We start from the raw sequence: 22,133 nt of genomic DNA, 5'->3' as shown, positions 1-22,133 counted from the left end.
ATGGGAGTATTTGGCGAAACATAAAGCGTCTGAGAATTTGACCAGCTCTCCGAAGCACTGGCTTACTGCGTAGAAAGGTATTACCCTATATTACTCCTATAGAAATACTTATCTATTATCACTATACATTTTTATTCACTGTTCCACTTTATATTCAACTAGCTACACGCCCGGGCTTCGCACGGGTATAAATGTATATTATACATATAAATCTTTCTCTTGAATAACTCTATCTATTGCTAAAAACTTTATTAAAATGCCTTATAAAAATCCGATCCTATGTATTACTTCATACTGTGATACCATTTGAACGTCAATACATAGGATATTCCTGGAAACTGTAATTTTACAGGGTACGCTACAAATACTGCTTGATATTGTTGATACAAATGACATGACATTAAATTTAGTAAAGTTTGTCAGATTCGAATACCTCGTCAGATTGTAGTCCTTGGATAGTATACTTACATTAAAAAGACTTTGGAAATGATGTTAGCATTGTCGTGAGGATTTTTTTCCTTCAGAATCACCTTAGAATCCATTTTTCGTTATTTAAATTAGTCTTACTAGTATTATAGTTCAATACTTATTTAAACGATTTAAGGAGGTCAGTATACAAAAGCACTTTTATCTCATCACGTAAATATTCGTAATCTCTTTTATGTACAAATATTCTATTGTCAACTTAATTATCATTATTTATAACGTGTCTCATTCAGAGAATTGTTTGATTGCATAATAAAAAAAATAGCACCGCATGATTTTACATTCCCCAGAATATCACAGTGTAGCTCGGTGGCTATTAAAGTATAAACATTCACTGTAAGTACTGAAGTAATAATTAAGGAAAGATTTTAAAATGTATATAAATTTCACGTATTATAAAACACTGAAGTTATTTAATAAAAAATGTGAGGAACTGAGAAATAAAATAACAGTATCACAATTTTAATATATAATAAGGCAACCCAAATAACGACTAACACCGCGGGCGCCAGTCGCCGACAAACTGATTGGATTGGGCACACACAGACAGTAAAACGTACGGAGCGTCAATGTAGGGGCCGGGTCGCGAACTTCTGATTACGTTATGACGTCGCCGCGTCGGTTCTGAGGATGGGGGGGACTTCAGGAAACGCGAAGAGTCGCTCCGACAGTTTATTTAGAGTAGCTTTTCTAGCTATTCCTTTAGCTGTCTGTGTATTTAATGTCGACTGTAGCCTAGAATGAATCACACACTGTTTAGGTTATACAGCGTAAAGTAATAAGCCGGTAACAATGGACCTAAACGACTAGAAATAACGACTAGATTCATTCTGCTGGTCATTTGTCCATTGCTAGAATTGTCAGTATCATACCCACATTGACGAACATACATTGATGTATATTTTTTCAGACATAGTCCGATATATTTTCTTCGAGTTTTCGAGTCATATATTGGTATGACTTTTTTGAGCAGGTAATGTAATGTGGGTATAATGCAAAAGTGTCAGTTTGTAGGTAAAAACAGACAGGTTTACCTGGTTCACGCCAGGCCTAAACAGCTGATATAATTATGTATATTATTATAGACATTCTCTTACTTGTGATATTAAAATAATAGATACCCCATGGACACGGGTATTAGGCTATATTCTGTAGCGAAAGAGTGTGGGGTGAGGGGAACAGTAATGTTTGGATAAACATCTTATTGCGTCGAGGCATCCCATTTGCTGCGCATCAAGCTTGGCAGAAATATTGTATACTAGCTGTACCCGCGACTTCGCCCGCGTGGAATTTAACAAAAAAGTTAATTAGACAATTTTTCAAAAGTAAATGTAGCCATAGTTACTCCTTATTACATCAGCTACCTGCCAGTTACAGTCCCGTCAAAATCGGTCCAGCCATTTCAGAGATTAGCCGGAACAAATAGGCAGACAAATATTGTAAATGTTTTTTTGGTGTATGTACCGTATTTATATTCATATCCATGTAGTAAAAAACGGTTGTTTTAATATTACAAACAGACACTACACTTTTATATGTATAGATGTATAGATTGGCTACTTGTGACTTGATGTTTTTTTTTAAATAAAAGATAGCCTGGACATTGGCTATCTTTTATCTAAACAAAGGCATAGGTAATTAGTGATAGCTATATTCCAATTAAATTCCATCAAGATATTTCTGATGTTAGTATCGATTTGATAATTAAATAATACATGCATATATATTTTTTTCCACCTATTCCACCACCATTTTAAGCCACTATGCCGTTTTTATCTAACCAGTAATAAAATGTATAAATAAATTCATCATCCAGGTTGCTAGGGAATTATTATTTTATTAATTATTTAGTAATATTTCACACTTTTGTCTTCAATGATAGTACTATGAATCAGTTCAGTATTTTTTAGTAGCGTCATTGCTAACACACATTGTTAGCAATCGCAAGGTACACTATAATTCTCACATGGAAATCCTGAGGATTTTTTTTAAAATATTGATTAATACTTTAACAATTTTATATTTACTAAATAAAAATATTTAGTTGTTTTTTAACTTTTTTTGATAACATGAAATATTTTTATTCACATGTATTTAATAATATTTAACTTTATACACTGTATAATTGTTTTTTTTTTGTTTGTGAAGCTATTATGACAATGGTGCTATTAAAGTAATAAATCATGTTTATAAATAACTAGCATACGACCGAGACACGCTTTACTATTGTATTATTATAAGTGATCTTCTGATACGTAACCTTGCAAGAGCTAATGGAGTTTTTGAGCCCTCACAACTCTATTTATTACGATTACCTCACAAATCGTAAAATGAACACACTTAGCCGCGCTCTTAAAATTTGTTCTCATATCCGAGACAGTTATCTACTTTAAACCTTAGTGTACGATTTTGAAGGATTGCGAAGCGAAAGCTAAAATAGCTCTCAAATTGAAGAATCTTAAGTTGCTACATATATTTTATATTTCATTGAATTTACATGTTTTTTCTAACTTTTCTAATCCTGTTAGCCGCAGCTGGACTTACAGCTTCACCGAACGATATGGTGGCGACTGCAGATAGCTCTTCATACCCGTGGAAATTTACAGAGCAGCTGACACAATATCTTTTTAAATTATAGCTTATGTGTTATACTATCTATAAACTATATTTTCTAAGTTTCATAAAACATTAAGAAGTTTTTGAGTCTAAGAGTAACAAAGATCCATCCATCGAAAACAAACGCCTTTAAATAATATTAGTAGAATGACATTCATAAAACCTTCATTTATAAGGGTAACAAAAACTTAAAAAAACAATATCTTGCGATTTTACACTTTTTATTTTGCATAAAAATACATTTACGCCTCCTTCTTTGTATCGGTCTTGCCACCACGAATTCTTCCGGTTCTTCGGGCGGCAATAAGACCGACCTTGCGACCAGCTGATGTTCCTCTCTTTACGGTCGAAGCCTTACCTGAAAATAAGCATACGATTTATATTCCATTCAATGTTTGTGCGTGTGTGGTTGTGTTAAATATTCATATCCAGTAATATCACCAGTATACAGTTACTGCCATTAATAAATTGATTGTACAATAAATAGGTATATTGTACAATAATATAATAGGTTTGCTTTTGGGGGAATATATAAATCACATGACTTTTAACATATTGTGGAATTTTATTCCATTGAAGAATGTAAATATTTTTTGAGCTTCATTGTCAATATTTCAGATTTCAAAAAATTATGAATGCTAATTTTTATACCTAGTCTAGCTTGTACTTAAGATATAGGTTGTAACTTACATGTATTTTGGATGTGTACATATCTTTTTATAACTGTATCTATTAGTTAGTTATATAAATTACAGATAAGCAGAAAATATATAAAACACAGATCTTGCTGATCAGAAAAAAAAACTTACCAATGTGTTGATGGTTACCACCACCATGAGGATGCTCTACAGGGTTCATGGTAACACCTCGCACATATGGCCAGCAGTTACGTTTCACTTTGTATTTGTGGTATGCACGACCTGCCTTTAATATAGGTTTGTCAATACGTCCACCGCCAGCAACAATACCTGAAATACAATTACAAAACAAATTAGTATATTTGCTTTGAACTACATTAATATTCTACAACCTCAGTACAATCATCAGAAAGAGCCTCGGTGTAATCATAACATTCAGAGTAGGTAAGTGATAGTCATCATTGAATTTCTATTACATGTACTTGACTACTAAACATAAAGCATAAGAAATTTACTTTATAATTCTTAGGTTTTACTCACCAACCATGCCCCTGTTGCTGGATGGCAATACTTTCTTAGCGCCAGATGGGAGCTTAACTCTGGTACGTTTAGCATCAGGGTTGTGGCCGATCACTGTAGCAAAGTTTCCAGATGCACGAGCAAGCCGACCTCGGTCACCCATCTTTTCTTCCAAGTTGCAAACAATGGTACCTTCAGGCATAGCCCCCACAGGCATTACATTGCCTGTAATAATGAAAAACTTATTGTACAAATACATATTATTAATTTTATTAGATAGATTAGGAATGGTTAATTTATTTCAAAAAATTAATATTAAGTTTTATAAAATTGTCTTTTGCCTATCCATGCCAAATGACTTAAATCCCTTTCATGTACTTATTATGCTATATTTGGTTCTGCATATTATTCTTTTATCCCAAAAAATATATACTATGGATTAGGAGATTTCCGAAACTTCCCAGAGTCACATAACATTTTAATATATAAGTCTTTATTCAGACAGTACAGTATTTAACAATATTTACTAATTATGTACTATGACATTTATTGGCAAATGCCTCCTCTTCCAAGTTTCCATCTCTCTCTATGCTTAGCTACTCTTGACCAAGTACCACATGCTATGGCTTTTATACCATCTCCTAAATGGTTATGATGATTATGGGTAACAGCTAGTATTAAATAATCCTACCACTAGCATATATAAACTTCTAAATTAAAAAAAACTTACCAACTTCAAGTGTAGCTTTCTTGCCACAGTACACAAATTGGCCAGTGTAGAGGCCCTCAGGAGCAATAAATAGTTCTTTTCGGGTCTTAAACTTGTAAGGATCACGGAAGTGAACTACTGCAAGTGGTGCACCTCTACCAGGGTCATGGATGATATCCTAGTATTTAAGAGATTAATAAAAAATTAAATTCACAAGATTTTCAATTATAATTAAAATATTTTTGTTGTTTTGATGTTGTCAAAACAACAAAAATGTAAAATGTAGTAAAAGACTGACTCACACTATTTTATCCTGATCTATTTATAAGTGTTTATTCTTAAACTTGAAGGACACAATTTATATTATATAAAATACCCGGTTTCCCTGAAGTCGACGTTAAGTCAATTCTACCAAGTCTATTGTAATATTATAAATGTCTATAGTAAGGCATCAAATTGATAGATTTTATACAATCACAGGAAAACAAAATAGCTTATACTGGCAAGCTATTGTGAAGAAAACCATAGCACAACATCAGAGCAGTACCAGGCATGTTTGTTTTAAAATTAGGTTATATTTATTTACATACCTTAACAACACCTTTGATATAGCCATGACGTTCAGCATAGTCTAAGGAACGTAATTTTGGAGCTCCTTTCCTTTTCTTAGTGTGTGAAACGAAGACTGAACCGGCACCTTTACGTTGAGCACGAATGACACGACCCATGGTTAAGTTCCCTCACTGAAAGTTTGTCACAACAATCAAGTTTAAATATATAAATGATTGGATATATGAACATATACAAAATCTTATTTCATTTTTTTAAATAAGTAAAACATTACACAAATTGAGATAATTATAGATATTTTTTAGGAATGAAATAATACGTACATTTTGAAGAGGTGAACTTTAAAAAAAAGAAAGATAATGTTGCCAGTACATTCTGCTGAAATATGCTATTTTTGACAGGAGTATAAATTAAGCAATAATTACTCAATAAGAAGAGAAAACGAACCTTATCTGTTTATTAAATAACCTATTGATAGATGAATTTAAACCAACGTTACTGAGACCAAATAAATAATTTTCAAAAGATTTACATGTACCTTAACTTCAGAGCAAACTTCACTTAGCACGTAATTTTTTTTTATCATATTAATCGGTTCACACAGCAAAAGATTTTTTTTCTATTTCGACTGAATTTGAAAATTTTGTAAAATGGTCAACTCCTCCACTTACGTTACGAAAAAAAATGTTTTGCCTACTTATCTATAGGTGGTGAAACAGATAAAACAAGTTACACTCAGGAACGTTCATACAACAATTAGTTTCTGTATTCATTAATGTAATTGCTAATTCACATTCCATTTTGTGACTAGATTTATATAAAAAATTCAGAATTACCAGACTTAAGATTTTCGAGTAGCCTTTAAAAATGAAATCTCGTACACTTGGCTCCATTTGGCTCTCCAATAAACCTTCCTTGTCTATTGTCCTTGTATATATTAATACAATAATGACAGTGTTATGGTGCACCACAATTTATATACAATGTGGTGCACTAACTAAACAAGCTGCAGAAGGCCCAAAACTTAGACTTTCTTAAGGATCGCAAGAATAAGAACTAACTTAACTACACTCTGGTTTCCCTTCAAAACGCATAAATCTTTCGCCTTTTACTACTAACTTAACTACCAATAAAAAGAACAAAATTATATTTGTCACATTTCTACATTTGCAGTTAATAATGAGTTAGAGGAGAGTATATGAATATACTCAAATGTCAATTTGAAATTTCAAAGATTGTCAGCGTAGTTCTCTGTATCGGTAATCTGTCATTATCTTGTTATAAAGCTGCGAGCACAATTTAAATTTTTAATGTAAATATTTTCATATCATTCTATATTTCTATTTACCATTTAATTCTTAATAATATCCTCTAAAGTCCATTTTTTTAAGTTTAGTGTACAGTTTCCTATAGCAAGTATTATATTCCGGTCTTGGTTCAATATCGATTCAAACTAAACTGTTCATAATTTACTGCTTGCTCTTTTATTATGGCTTTATAAGATGTCTATAAATTAATTATCGGTTATAAATGTTATGTTTGTGCGACTGTGTGTACAATGTCTAGGCAGGTCACGTTATAGTCACGTTGCAAGCGGCGTGGACTTATTGACAACTTTGTTGTTTTCCAAATTTACAATTTATTCTCTCAGACATAGAGGAACCTATTATCTTAAAGTATTTTATGAACGACTATTTTATAGTTTTCAACTTTGCGTAGCAAATATTTTAAAGATAATTTATAAAAAGAGTTAAATCAGTGATTTTATCTTATAAAATATTTATTGTAGAAAGGAATGAATATGATAATGAACTTGATTATTCTTTAGTGTTTTTTCAATAATTCGTGTTTGTGAGAAACATGTTTATATTTAGTAATTTCATATAAACCTGTAGTGTAATCTTGTCGAATTTATTCAGCTTGGTAAGTTATTGTTTTTCTCAATCCTATATATCCCGTTGTTCCCGGCTATTACCTACGTAATGCACCACGCCCCCAGAATCTCTTTAATCAAATATATTTAAAATTAAAGAGTCCATTTTGAAAGGGGTGTTTAGAAATTATGTCTATTGACGTGATAGATCTGTGAGAGTAATGAATGTGGGATTAGCATGCAGGCCAAAATGAATGAATATTGATTTGTTCATAGATGCATTAACAGATGAAATGGTCAGATATAAACATGGCTAGTTGTTTTTAATGTGTACTTAATATATCTCATAGTAGTTGTTGTTTAAACTTTCAACTGGTGATGACTGAACTTACTAATCTCACATATTATTATATAAATGTAAATATTACATTGAAAAAACTTGATAATTTCAGTTTTGAATGTATAGTCCACCAAAAAAAAAAAAACTACGAGAATATTTAATTCAATCTTATGACCATAAATTGGAGAGAATTTTAACAAATAAGATTGGTAATAAATACAATTCTTTCCACATGACTCTTTTAAATAAACATGCTCCTATAGTATGCTATTGTCAAATAAAGTCAGTCTCTTTCCAGGATAATTGACACCTTCAATCAATTATGATTTAATTCTGTAATAGGGCTTATGACACTTTCTCTCAAGGATCTGTTGTGGTTATGAAGTATTATTAGAAAGTTTAAAAAAAATAAGCACATTTTTCCATACCATACTTTTGATTACAATTTGTAATCAAAAGTATGGTATGGAAAAATGTGATTATTTTTATAATTGTATTCATTAAAATTTTTATAATAATAAAGTATTTTGAAAGAATTTTATTGGAGTATTAGGCAAACTTTCTTGTAATCCTTATAGTACTAATGTTATTTTTATTAAACAACAGTCTTAGTCAGCTACAGTATCTTTATCTCAGTTAACATTTTTTAAATATCACAAATATGACACAAAAACATCTTAGTTTTACTACTACTAATTTACTGCCATCAGAGTAATCCGGATTTCTATAAAAGATGTGGGTATTGTAGATATATGAAAACATTCCAAATGAAATTATATTAATAATAATAATAAATCCATGCCGCATTGTTAGAAAGTTTCTACAGACAGATTAGGCCTACATTTGTATTATGGTATATCCACCTGATATAGAACATTGTTATGTACTTGGCTTAGGCCCGTACATACCAAGATTACCGGCGAAAGTCGAGAAAAGATAATATAAAAAAAAAAAAATAATAATAAATCCATTTATTGCCAACATCAGCACAGTTACACAGTTACACATTTATATATATTTATCATGATTGGCAATAGGTACAAACTCAGCTATTGTTCTACTGATGGGCGTCCAGTGTTGGTTTTCAGTTTGTACCTACGCAGGCGTACCTAATCACATGTGCTAGATAACAATACCACAACATAATGAAATAAAAATTTAACAAATTAATACATAAATAATAATAATATCCATACGGATTCACACGTGACATGTATGCAATGCATGTGTATTAGGATTCATTCGTTGGGTTTTGTTCCCGGGAAATCAAGCTCGAGAACTCGAGAAATCAAGTACCTATATAGAAATTAAATTGCTGTTTGTTTTGTTGCGTGGCGGCATAATAATTCAAGATATTAAGGTTTTCTTTCATGTAATTTTTTTTTGTTTTACAGAAACTATTTTTGTTTACAAGTTTAAGGTAGATTTTTTTCTAAATAACCAGCCAAAAATGGTGCTGTCATTATAAATATAAGTCAGAATAATATTAGGACTAACATATGAAAGTGGTGTTTTGTAAGGGAGTAACCTGAAGTATTTGTTTTCAAAATGTAACATGTTTATTTAATCAAACTATATATACTATTGCTATTTATGCACTTTTGCCATCTCATAGGTACTTCATTGATCCCTTTACTGAAAAAAACATTTGAACGAGAACATTTGGACATATCAATAAAATCTTGGAAGGCACTTTGGCCTGCCCCATCGGATTTAATTTTTTCCCAATCAGTTATCCAAATTTTGAAAAAAATGGTAATCTGTTGGAGCAAGGTTCGGGGAGTACGGTGGTTGTCTTAGACATTACAATTGAATCTCTTCTAATTTGGTAAATGTCAGTTGTGCAGTGTGTAGTCTAGCGTTGTCCTGAAGCAGCAGTGGCCTACGGCGATTGACCAGCCTCGGTTGTTTAGCAGCTAGCTTTTCCATTATGGTTTCTCAATTGCTGATTCAGCCATTGCGATGAGCGTTTCCAATTATCATACAAGATCCACATCATCACAGGTAATGATTCGATTTAAAATCCCTTTATGATTATGCCGGTTGACTAATGTAACGCAGCAGTCTACGCGCGTTTGTCGATCGAAACGCGAATTGTCCACTCAATTCATGAGGGACCCACCTTTCAAGTTTTTTCACCCTCCCAATTTTCTACAAATGGATTAATACAGTTTTGTCACTAACACCGCAACCTGCAACTACCTGTAACTCGGACGTGGTTCGCGATGGATCTGTTATCACAATAACCTTCAATTCTGCATTACCAACCTTGGACTCTGGCCACCCACGGGGTTTGTTTTGCAGGTCGAAATTTCCACAACGAAAACGTTGGAATCAAAAATGCATTGTGTTTTCTTTTGCGACACCACCGCCATACACATCATTAATCCTTCGAGCTAGCCATGCCATGGCGGAACTCGTACTCGTACTCTATTTTAAGTTTTCCATTTTGTAAGCTGACTGACCCAAAGAAAAAACCAAGCATATGTATTACGGTTTTCGAAAAACAAATACATGAGTGAATAGCCATATAAATTTGAAATTGGAAATTCCTAACCAAAGAGGAGATATTTAAGATCAATGTGGCCAGTGCGACAAAACGCTAATTTCATATTTAAGAACCTAATATATTTCAGTATTTAATATTTTTAAATATACTCAATAAAAGTTTTATAATTAATTTTATAATTAAATTTTATATTTAATATTTAACAAATAATGCAGTGGTTTTCCTCTCAAATGAAACCACTGAGTTTTTTGACGTTATTAGAACTGAACCCGAGAAATTAACCTCGAGAATTCTCGAGACCCGAGAAATTGAAAAACTCGAGAAATCATGAACCCTAATGTGTATCTACACAAAAAAAAATCACATTTTATGTCGAGATTTGTCGCCGCTATCCAAGGACTTTTTCTGTCTATCTAATATAATTTTCCTTAAAGAGATTTTAATTTTAGTGGTATTATCATTTGGCGTAATGGCGGAGGCAGATCGTTCCAGATTTTATCGGCAGTGAATTTGAAACCTCCTCTATAATTAACGGATTTGTGTGTAGGTATGCTTAACTTATCACGTCTGCATTCACGAAGTCCTCTGTTATGTCTACTCTTTGGCCACTCCAATTTCTCATATAGATACTGCGGACGACCGCGATGGACAATTTTTTGAATTAAGCAGAGAAGTGCAACTCTCTACGGGAAGTCATATTTAATATTCCATTTTTGTGGTAATAGGGTGTAACATGTTCACGTTTAGGTATGTTGTAACAAAAGCGAAGGCAAGCATTTTGAACTCTTTGGATAGACTTGCGAGTTTCCTCCAACAATCTTGGACCATATACTGTATCGCAATAGTTAAAAAGAGACAATATTAAGGTTTCTACTAGAGTTTCTCGTATGGGAATACTTAAGTGTTTTCTTATACTGTAAAGTGTTTTTAGTTTGTAAAAGGACTTTCTTATTTTAGAGTTTATATGATCTATGAAACGTAATTGTGAATCAATTAACAAGCCGAGATTCTTTGCTGTATCTACTCTTTGTATTGATTGGTTACCGATAAAAATCTGTGTATTTTGATGTCTAGTTTTTTTACATTGTACTTTAGTACCTAGAATTAAAAATTTCGATTTCAAGGGGTTTAGGACAAGCTGGTTGTCATTATGTCAATTTCTGCTTGGCTGAGATGTTCTGGCAAAAAGGAGTAGTAAAGTTGAGTATCATCGGCATAGAGATGCAACCGACAGTGACCGATAATAGCAGGGAGATCAGACGTGTACACTATAAATAAGAGAGGACTCAAAATGGAGCCCTGTGGCGTACCTTTGTTGACTGACTTTATTTGAGATTTATTTATTATGCCATCACTTGTCTGTAATTCTACGTACTGACGTCTACCTCCCAGAAATGACCCAAACCAATTACATGCTGTCGGTGACACTCCATAATAAGCCATTTTTTCCAAAAGGAGCCGATGATTTATACAGTCGAAGGCGCGTGAGAAGTCTAACAGTACCAGTATACTTGCTTTCATCAGATGCTGTTAGTATGTCATCAGTGACCTTAGAGAGAGCAGATGCCGTCCCATGGTCGCTCCGGAATCCTGACTGTAGTTTCGGCAGCAATTGTTTATCTTCTAAATAACTCGAGAGCTGTTCATAGACAATCTTTTCTATAATTTTGGACAGAATTGGAAGAAGACTGATCGGTCGCAAATCCTTTAAATCATTAACAATTGATCCTTTTAGAATAGGTTTTACTTTAGCAAGTGACCATTGTTGTGGAAAGTAATTGGATGTGATTTAATCGTTAATTAAGTTTGTAATAATTGGCAGCGTAGCTTTCAATGTCATTTTCAGCATTTCGATAGTTATCCCATCATGTCCACACGCTTTAGTATGGATTGAGGTAATCATTTTCATAATTTTAATTTCATCAGATGTTCTTATATTAAATTGATTGTCTACGATATTTCTTGCCTTGAAATTGGCTTTTAAATAATTATCTTGGTTACACGGGATGTCGAGGAAGAAATTATTAATTAGATCTGGATCCGTCAGATGCTATGGCATTGGCGACTCATCCATATTATCTATATTTGATATTTGCTTTAAATGACGCCACATCTGATTGGGTTTGTTCCTATTATTATTAATATAAAATGTGAAATAAGCTTTTTTTTCACGGTCCAGGGCTCCATTGGTATAGTTTCGAAGATCTCTATAGTAATCCAAATGGCTTTCTTTGCTCGATATATGTGCCCTACATAGTGCAGAGTCACGTAGTCTCATCATGGTCCTAATGTTGTTGGTAATCCACGGGTGTGGCTTATTATTATTAATACGTATTTTTTTAACCGGAGCATGAACATCGAATAAAACATTGATTAGATTATTGAATCGATTAACTCTTGCATCTAAAGAATCACCAGTATTTACACTATCCCAGTCCAGGCTGTCAAGGTCTGTATTAAATTGACTAATATTAATATTATCTAAAAATCTTTTATATATGTATCTCGGTGTTTGGTGTGGTTTTATTATTTTAAGTCGGGCTATTATCAAGGCATGGTCGCTAAGCTGCGGTTTATGATGAACATCAACTCCATGGCATATATTCGGTGTATCAGTAATTATGAGATCAATCAGTGTGGAAGTATTATTAGTTACCCTTGTTAGTTCTTTCACGAGCTGGTGAAGATTCCGTTGGAAAAGAAAAGTAGTTAACGCAGATGAGGATGAGGTCGCGGTGTCCTTGATATTAACATTAAAATCTGTTAATATGTAAACAGAATTATACCCAGTAAATATATCCAATGAGTTACACAGATTCTTAATAGCGCTATCGACTGAAATTGATTCTGGTCTATATACTGTTCCTATGGCTAAACGACCCGCTCCATCACACGCAATTCTAACCACATTTGCTCTAAATCCGATGATGGATGTTGTAGGACTCGAATTCGTAGTTCCTGTCTATAATAAAAACCGACACCTCCCCCTCTCATTCCCGTTTTTCCCGCTTTATGTTTAAAAATGTAACCTGGTATTTTCGGCGCTAACTTTCCCTGATCATCTCTTAACCACGTCTCGTTGATGGCTAGAATATCAGGCCTGTAATTCTCGACTGCTGCTACTAGTTTGTCCTGGCCAGTATTTAATGACCGTGCATTTATAAGACCTACATTAAAACTGATTGATTTATTAAAAATCATTTTTATATTCAGCTAGCCTAATCGTATAATTGAGACAAGCCCTGAATAGCGTGAATTTGATACAACGTTTAAATTTTACTGGCTCACAATACGAGATGTTCAAAAGTTTAGTTGCAAATATACTGTGAACATTATTGGATATCAAAATGTATATAATTGACAAATACATATATATTACATTACATGTATATACAAAAACTTTTCTACCTGTAAAACATTGGCAAATAATGAAAAGTACATCAAAGCTTGTTATCATATAAATAACAAAAAGAAAGAAAATAAAAAAACAAAACAAATATTTACGAGCCAATCGCTTCTGATCCAAAAACCCTAATGAGATCTGACTCTGTTCTTAGACGAAAACGTGGTTCATCCTTGCCTTGGCGTTGTCGTACAAAAATTTTACCGGCTGCTGTCTAAATATATCGCCAGTTATTACGAATATCCATTTCTCGAGTCTTTTGAAATAACTGCCTGTTTTTTAGTGTCAACCTTTCATTAATGTAAAATTTTCGTGGTGGTCCGGGTAGGTCCTTACCTTCTGTAGTAGGACCTCGTATGACCCGTGCAGCTTGCAATAGTTGATCACGTGAAACGCGACGTGCCGCCGCACTACCATAAGAGGGGTCGTCGGTTTTTGTCACTTTCATCAGGCTTAGATGAACTTCCTATCCGTATAGCACTGACAATATCTTGATCCGCTAATTGTACGCCTAGCTTAGCAGCTACATTCATTACAACATGCGTAACATTTTCATTGTTTTGTTCTGGTATACATGAGATCTGAAGATCATTAAGCAAAAGATCCTGATCTCTTTCGTTTAGTTCGGCCTTTAGTTGTTCAATAGATTCTGACAGAGTAGTGTTGCTTTGTGTTGTTGTATCAGTATCAACTCGATTCTCTATTTTTTCGACACGTGCAATTAATTTTTCCATGCGGTCTTCACATATATCCATTCTTAAGTTTAGCTTATTGATGGTCTCATTAAATACCTCGATCTGTGCTCGCGTCTCCTGCATTTCTTTTCTAAAAAGACGTGTAAGTAGTGTTTCATTACTCGTTGCCGTGTCTTCTTCATGTGTAGAAGCAGGAGACCTCTCTGGTGTGAATATACCGCCACCTCGTCGTTGTGTGACATTACCAGTGTCCGATCTGATGGGCGTATTTGTGTTATCTTTTTTTGGTATCTTTGATTTGCATGAGACACATTTCCAGAAGTCTTTGTATTTTTGTGTCATAGTATTATAAAATCGAGCTTCTGGTATGTTGGCACAATCTAGGTCGTAATGTAATTTACATGAGCTGCAAATCAAATAGCGTCTGCTCTCAATATTTCCCAAACACCCGGCTCATGTAATATTATTATTTTTCTTTGACATATTTATTTTTCTTTTGTCAATAAATAAATAAATATTTAGTTAAAATATCCAGCAGAATCAGGCAGTAATTGTTATAAGTATCGTTAACGTCACTCTATTGAGGGTATATTGAAAAACGACTTGCAATGCACTCGATTTGTGTCACTTCATAATTTGTCATTTAGCACTATATAGTTTCACTTTAGTCAATACAGTCCGTACAACTATTAAATTCTTGATAGTAAGACTATGTTCGTATATATTTTTTATAGTGAAAGTTAACTTTTATATTTAAAATCATATAAGTATCTGGAGCGCAAACAAAATCCGTTCTCTCAGTACGACCCGCGTCGACCTACCTCTTGTGTCTGTTGTGTATTAGTCTATTTTTTTTCTTAAATAAAAGGTTTTTCTCTGTTTAAATAGTTATAAGAATGAGCTTTAAATAGAAATATATATTATTTATAATATTTAATAACAATTAACTATAAGATATGATTATTTCTATATATTTTAAATCAAAGTCAATTTACTGAAAATAATGTAAAACAATGTAAATATACCTATGAGCCTTGGATAAACATGTACCTATGCCATACTATAAGCATAGTGGGGGGTAGAACTTTTTACAATACTTAAGTCTAAACAATAAATTAATCCTAATATGTTATGTAATTGGAATGAGAAACAAGCTGGCAGTCCATGTGATGGTAAGTGTATATTAATAACCCTCTTCTATATATATGAACAACACTAAGAATATCTTGTTTTCATTTGACAACTGCAGTATTACTCATGCATTGTCATTACAAAGGACTAAGATGTCATTCCTCTTATCCTGTAATATCACTGTTTAATCTGCACCTTGAAATTGAAATATAAAGCAAGCTGTTTGTTGGGTGAAATAGATGAGCTCGAATACCATGTATTGTTGATTGTAATTACAATTTTACCAATAGTATAGTCTACTTAATGCAAAATAAAAAGTAGCGTATATAAGTCAAACACATTTTCTTTTCTTATACCAATTTTTCAACATGGTAAACAAATTCATCTGGTTTATGATAATGGATAATTTTTCATAATCTTATACTGAACATTTCAAATAAAATAATCACAATAGAATCACTTATATGTTATTGCAGTACACGCCATGTGGTCATAGCCATGTCAGCTACCGCAGAGACGCTTCCAGCGTCCGGACCCCGACCACATGCTCCGGAGGTTCCTCCACCTGCTGGATCAGCACAGTCTCGCGCTGGCAAACATACCGTGCATTGGTTCCGTAAGGGTTTACGACTACACGACAATCCTGCTCTAAGAGAAGGTCTCAATGGTGCAATCACGTTTCGATGTGTTTTCATAATAGATCCCTGGTTCGCCAGCTCTTCTAATGTTGGCATAAATAAATGGAGGTTTGTAAAATAGCTCTAATAATATTATTTCATCTTCATCTTTAATGTGTTAATCTTTCATTCATAAGATAACCACCGAAACTGTCACCATTCCATATCCCACAAATTTTATAGATAGTAACATGATCTCCCCTCTGCCATTGCCTTCTAAAGTAAATACAGGTATAGAAACTTGTATTTATTTTATGACTAAATTGAAAGGTGCTCGCCTAATGGAAAATGGCACGTGTCGTATACACATGATCGGTACTACGAATGTTACAAAATATACTTTGAAACCTGTAGCATCCATTATGTATTTCTTCAAAATGCTTTCGAAATTCTCTTAGATTTCTTCCGAAAAACTGCATCGTCACAGCCTCCCACCTAGCAGGGCGATTCAAGGTCAGAAATTTATCAATGAAAAGGATCAAGATCAATGATGTGTGACACCCAGTGCACCGTAGCTGGCTAGCCCTGGCTGTGAAAAGGATCGCACATGATATATATTAGTGAATAAATACCAAATAAGATGTTAATGAAAAATATATGAACTTTGTTTTAAGAGACATGCATAATAACAATATTGATATGAGTGGGTAGTGTAATTAAAGTAAGCTCATCCTAAATTATGTAAATGTCCGTCGCGTAACCGTACTGTATATCAGAGTACTTAAAAGTTCTGATACGAACTAATTATTCAATCCTACGATTAATTTAGTTTCGATTACATATTTAGTTGAGTACCTATTATAGAGCAATGCAGATCTAAGTAGAGTGTCGTTCGGCTCCGAACATTCTAATTTGTAAATTCGAATTGTACCAAAATACAATATTGTTACGAAAGCCAATATTTGATGCTAGGAATTAAAAAAAGTTGCGATATCGTTAATTATCTTTATGTAATGTTATTACGTATTATTGTTTAAAAATGTACTTATTGCTACAGGTTTCTCCTACAGTGCCTGGAAGATCTTGATACTAGTTTAAGAAAGTTGAATTCTCGTCTATTTGTGGTTCGTGGACAGCCTGCAGATGCATTGCCAAAGTTATTCAAAGAGTGGGGTACTACAGCCCTCACCTTTGAGGAAGATCCTGAACCATATGGCCGTGTTCGTGACCATAATATTATGTCAAAATGCCGGGAAGTCGGCATTACAGTCGTATCTCGTGTTTCGCATACGCTGTATAAGTTAGACAAGTAAGTAATTACAACAAATTTCTAAATAAGAATGCCTTCTGAGACACGCTTTCCGGAAACGAATTCAATATATGTATTGGGGTATTTCATCTTTGAAATAAAAAGATGTACAAGTACTATACTATGTATGTACAAATATGACGTTGACGTAAGTAGGCATTATGTTACATAATGAATGTAATCGTATGTCTATCTCTTTTATAGTAATAACGTTAATTATACTTCAATGTTGTCGAGAATGCAACATAGTAGAAGTATATTTATGAGTCATTTCGAATCGATGGAAGTTGGGAGGATAAATGACTACTTCAGAGTTTGGATATAGACTGCTCTTTATTAAACAAGATTATTATTTATATATATAAATATATATGCTTATATATAATATTTGGTATATAGGTATTACTTTTCAGTAGGACTGCGCATTGCATATGTAAGATACTTAATGCACAAGGTAATTCAATTAGATAAAACCGTACTAAACTTACAAGAAATAGACAATTGACATAAATATGATTAACATTTCTGAGTAGAGAAGAGATTTACTAAATACGGAAATACGGAAGACTAAATACGGCTATAATATAAAATGAGACTTTATTTTTTTGTAATGTTCACGTATAGCACTATAATTTCAGATAAATTTTATTTTAAAAAATAAAGTTAAACGACTTTAAAGACGTATGAAACGTCTTTAAAGTCGAAATGAAAATACTATAAAATATATAAAAATAATAAATCTAGTAGATAAACCATTCTGTCTCCCAATATAATAAAATGTAGATCTATGCTGTATGCCTGTCCTGGTTATGCAGTGAAAATGTTTAATATGAAGCTTGGTGACAGTAATGTATTTTTAATGTATTATTTTATATTATTATTTATTAAACTTGTTCCAGAATTATCGAAAGAAATGGTGGTAAAGCACCATTGACATATCATCAATTTCAAGCTTTAATAGCTAGTATGCCTCCACCGCCACCTGCGGAGGCTACAATTACCACACAAATATTAAATGGTGCCACAACACCAGTGGCAGATGATCATGATGATCGTTTTGGGGTGCCTACTCTTGAAGAACTTGGTGGGTTTTGAGAGAAATGAGGTATATTGGTGTTGATGGACTTATATATGTTTACTGTAATATATTATATTTAAGGTTTTGAGACTGAAGGCCTTAAGTCTCCAGTGTGGCTGGGTGGCGAAAGTGAAGCGTTAGTTAGATTAGAAAGACACCTGGAAAGAAAAGCTTGGGTAGCATCATTTGGGCGGCCTAAAATGACACCGCAATCATTATTAGCTAGTCAAACTGGCTTGTCGCCTTATCTAAGGTACAATTGTTCAATTAAATGCTTAAATTTCTGTAATAACTATTATTATTATTTACATTAAAATTAATGGCCAATTTCAGGTTCGGATGCTTGTCAACAAGACTGTTTTACTATCAGTTAACAGAGTTATATAAAAGAGTAAAACAAGTACGACCTCCACTATCACTACACGGTCAAATTCTTTGGAGGGAGTTCTTTTATTGTGCTGCTACTCGTAATCCGAACTTTGATCGTATGGAGGGTAATCCCATATGTGTTCAGATACCTTGGGAAAAAAACAACGAAGCTCTTGCGAAATGGGCAAGCGTAAGTATATTTCATGTTCTCCATTTTTAGGTCCTCAAATGACATTACGGTAATTTGGCTTTGGCAATAATGTTTATAGGGTCAAACTGGATTTCCATGGATTGATGCAATAATGATTCAATTAAGAGAAGAAGGCTGGATACATCATTTAGCACGACATGCGGTTGCTTGTTTTCTTACCAGAGGTGACTTATGGATTTCGTGGGAAGAAGGTATGAAGGTGAGTTACTGAAAGCCAGTATTTAGAATTCAGAAAAAAAGACAATGGAATACTCATATTGTTCGTCCGTCTGTCTTCACATATTTCAGACAACAACAATAACTGATGCTACTGATTTAAAATGGTTTACTAATAATCATATTGAAAATTGAGAAAATATTTTTACTTCACAATATATGAATAGAGGTTCGGTTTGACATTCTAAAATCATTTCTCTGTATATCATAGGTGTGTCCTAGAATATTACTAGATAAATTTAACCATTTCCAATTCTTTAGGTATTTGATGAATTGCTACTTGACGCTGACTGGTCAGTTAATGCAGGCATGTGGATGTGGCTGTCTTGTTCGTCATTCTTTCAACAGTTTTTTCATTGCTATTGCCCTGTTCGATTCGGACGGAAGACTGATCCTAACGGAGATTTCATCAGGTTCGTATAAAAATTAATGTATTCCTATTTATACGCTAACTACTAGAGTTCCGAACCCGGAACAAATGTTAGTCCATTTCATCCTTATTTCATTAAGTAGTTGTGCCTCTTTATCAAAACATTGTACTGATTTTTTAAAATAACATTGATACAAAACATCAACAGTCTTCTATGAAATACACAGCCATGATATACTGCCATTGTTGATCAATGTCACATATGTGCTAAACATAACTTAACAGACTTGTTTTGAATTATATCAAATTGGTTCATCCTTTTTATTGATACTTTCTATATCATACGCTTGCCAGGAGTTTAGGAACGGCCGAACAGTTTACCGTCACGGCGAGGCATGACTTTCTATAATAGCTCTACGCCACTTCTCGCGATTATCTTGTGTATATGTTACGCTCAAGGACCGAATAGCTCATTAAGCCAAAAAACATCTCTCGTAAGATCGCCTTATATTAATTTTATTTTCCGTTGGTTTTTTATTTTTATTGATTAGTAAATTGTATTGACGGGTGTTTTATATACACCGGGATGCCCGTGTCGGCTAAAAATTTCTTTTAATACGACATTAGTTAATTAGCACCAATTTTTTCAGGAGATACATTCCAGTATTGAAAAACATGCCAACTCGGTATATACATGAGCCCTGGGTGGCGCCGGAGTCCGTACAGCAAGCGGCACGCTGCACCATCGGCCGTGATTACCCTTTGCCGATAGTAAACCATGAGAAAGTCTCGCAAATAAACATTGAGCGTATCAAACTAGTTTATTCACAGCTAGCAAAGTATAAACCGCAAGGTAAAATATTTATATTACATATAATAATAAATTATTATTATTATAATACATTATTATTATTATAATAATTATAATTGTCACACGGCCTCTTGGGATTGTAAGATAAGCAGATCTTCAGTTATGGCCAGACAACTGATAGAAATACTTAAATATGTAACATGCACAATATACATAAAGAACACCCATACCAATAAAACTAATCGAATCCGCGACCATCGAAAGCAATGCGGTGTGTTAAACAACTAGACCACCGAGGCCCTTTTATCTTAGTGTAAAAGAAATTTAAATTTTTTATTTTTAATGACCATAATAACTAAATTTTACAATCCATTCTGTAATGTACGTGCAACTACTAATATAATTCTTTTCGTTTATGACTCCTGCACACAGAAATCTAGACGAACTCCCAGATAATATTTAATATGTATATATTATTTTAGCAACACTGAACTCTCAAGCACTACAAAGACCCAATGTTATGCAATCATCTCCTAGTCCGACTTCTATAATCACAAGTATAAATCAATCAAATTACTTGTGCAGTCAAACACCAGATTCACAAACTGCTTCTCAAGTGTATAAAGAAACTACAACCCATGTATTTCAACAACCCAACAAACATGTTCCAAGACCTGAATCTAAGCAACAACAGTTCAAACAAGTTATTGTTCAACAAAAATCCAGTGTTACTCCAGGACCCACCATAAAGAGCCCTCAGCAGACTCCAGAAAACTATATATTGAATGGTCAGTTGGATGCGACTTACAAAGCCAATGAGAAGCCAGACACATTACAGTCTACAAACACACAAGAAAATTATGACTTCAAAAATCTCGCTATAAATAATTATAATCAAAATTATTTCAATCGAGAAAATTTTCAAAGTGAACAAGTAAATGGTGACGGATACCCAGAAGCATTAAAAAATAGTAATTATGTTTATGTCAAACCTAAATTTTATCTTACTTCCACTGATAATGGTGTATTAAATAATGATGCAACTCAAAATTTTGCGCCTATGGCACCTCCTCAAAACTACATAAAAGAAGAAAAGCCTGCTACTGAAAAGCCGGATGATAACACGCGTTTAACTGTAATTACCACAAATTCCGAGAAAGTATACGAAGATGCAGTAGAAGAAACCAATAAGTCTACAGACAATATTGCACCTTAAGCTCATTTTCCTTATTCTAAAAAACATTAAGAATAATCAATTAATAACAATAATAAATAAGTCTTGTAGTTTTACATTATACCTACGCGGTTTTAAACTTTTGAATTTAATATATGACATATTTGTATAACTGAATATATACTTACATTACATTTGATAAAAATTAATAAACTTATTTATTGAATATTGAACTTAATATTAAGTAGACACGTAAATAATTAACTGACCTACTATATAGGTATTTCTTTTAAAATAAATATTATAAGTAGAATTGACAAATGGTTTTAATTATAGTAAATAAGGGTAGGAGGGACGCCTATCGGAACCGTGGGTACTAAGGGGAATTGGGATCAACGTAACAATGTAAAACGACTGCAGAAGGAAATTGGTTATTATGGATCGCACGCAATGCGATAGCATTCACACTCATTCTAATAAATCTAGTAT

The 22,133-nt window shown here is 33.3% G+C and overlaps 3 protein-coding genes across 5 annotated transcripts in view; 1 reads left to right on the top strand and 2 right to left on the bottom strand.

Annotated features, from left to right (window-relative positions):
• The window catches only part of LOC131844216 (ATP-binding cassette subfamily C member 4-like), a 41,939-nt gene extending 40,947 nt beyond the window's left edge, over positions 1-992 (bottom strand). Inside the window, exon 1 of the mRNA XM_059193039.1 lies at positions 469-992. Coding sequence (XP_059049022.1) covers positions 469-542 — 74 coding nt within the window. The 5' untranslated portion in view covers positions 543-992. The remainder of the gene's footprint in view (positions 1-468) is intronic.
• A 2,314-nt stretch (positions 993-3,306) lies between these two features.
• Positions 3,307-5,880, bottom strand: LOC131844356 (large ribosomal subunit protein uL2). The gene is made up of 6 exons (XM_059193218.1): positions 5,862-5,880; positions 5,559-5,711; positions 4,990-5,146; positions 4,281-4,484; positions 3,912-4,070; positions 3,307-3,460 (listed from the first exon to the last, which is right to left on the bottom strand). Exons 2-6 carry the CDS (start codon positions 5,694-5,696, stop codon positions 3,345-3,347), a joined length of 774 nt encoding a protein of 257 aa, XP_059049201.1. The 5' UTR covers positions 5,697-5,711; positions 5,862-5,880; the 3' UTR covers positions 3,307-3,344.
• Positions 5,881-6,778: 898 nt separating this feature from the next.
• Positions 6,779-21,968, top strand: LOC131844355 (cryptochrome-1-like). Of its 3 annotated transcripts, none has more exons than XM_059193217.1 (10): positions 6,779-6,850; positions 15,966-16,235; positions 17,164-17,415; positions 18,315-18,499; positions 18,575-18,746; positions 18,827-19,052; positions 19,132-19,272; positions 19,551-19,702; positions 20,310-20,512; positions 20,953-21,968. In XM_059193217.1, the coding sequence occupies exons 2-10, from the start codon at positions 15,988-15,990 to the stop codon at positions 21,684-21,686; spliced, it is 2,313 nt and encodes a 770-aa protein (XP_059049200.1). In that variant the 5' UTR covers positions 6,779-6,850; positions 15,966-15,987; the 3' UTR covers positions 21,687-21,968. The 3 variants fall into 3 exon arrangements, with proteins under 3 accessions (XP_059049200.1, XP_059049198.1, XP_059049199.1); XM_059193215.1 differs by lacking the exon at positions 6,779-6,850 and adding an exon at positions 6,887-7,461; XM_059193216.1 differs by lacking the exon at positions 6,779-6,850 and adding an exon at positions 15,334-15,530.
• Positions 21,969-22,133: the final 165 nt, after the last annotated feature.

This window comes from Achroia grisella, unplaced genomic scaffold, assembly GCF_030625045.1.
Source record: "Achroia grisella isolate CSIRO2021 unplaced genomic scaffold, CSIRO_AGI_Agris_v1 utg402, whole genome shotgun sequence".
NCBI classification, from domain to species: domain Eukaryota; kingdom Metazoa; phylum Arthropoda; class Insecta; order Lepidoptera; family Pyralidae; genus Achroia; species Achroia grisella.
The sequence above is the reverse complement of the archived record's forward strand: the minus strand, read 5'-3'. Positions and strand labels throughout refer to the sequence as shown.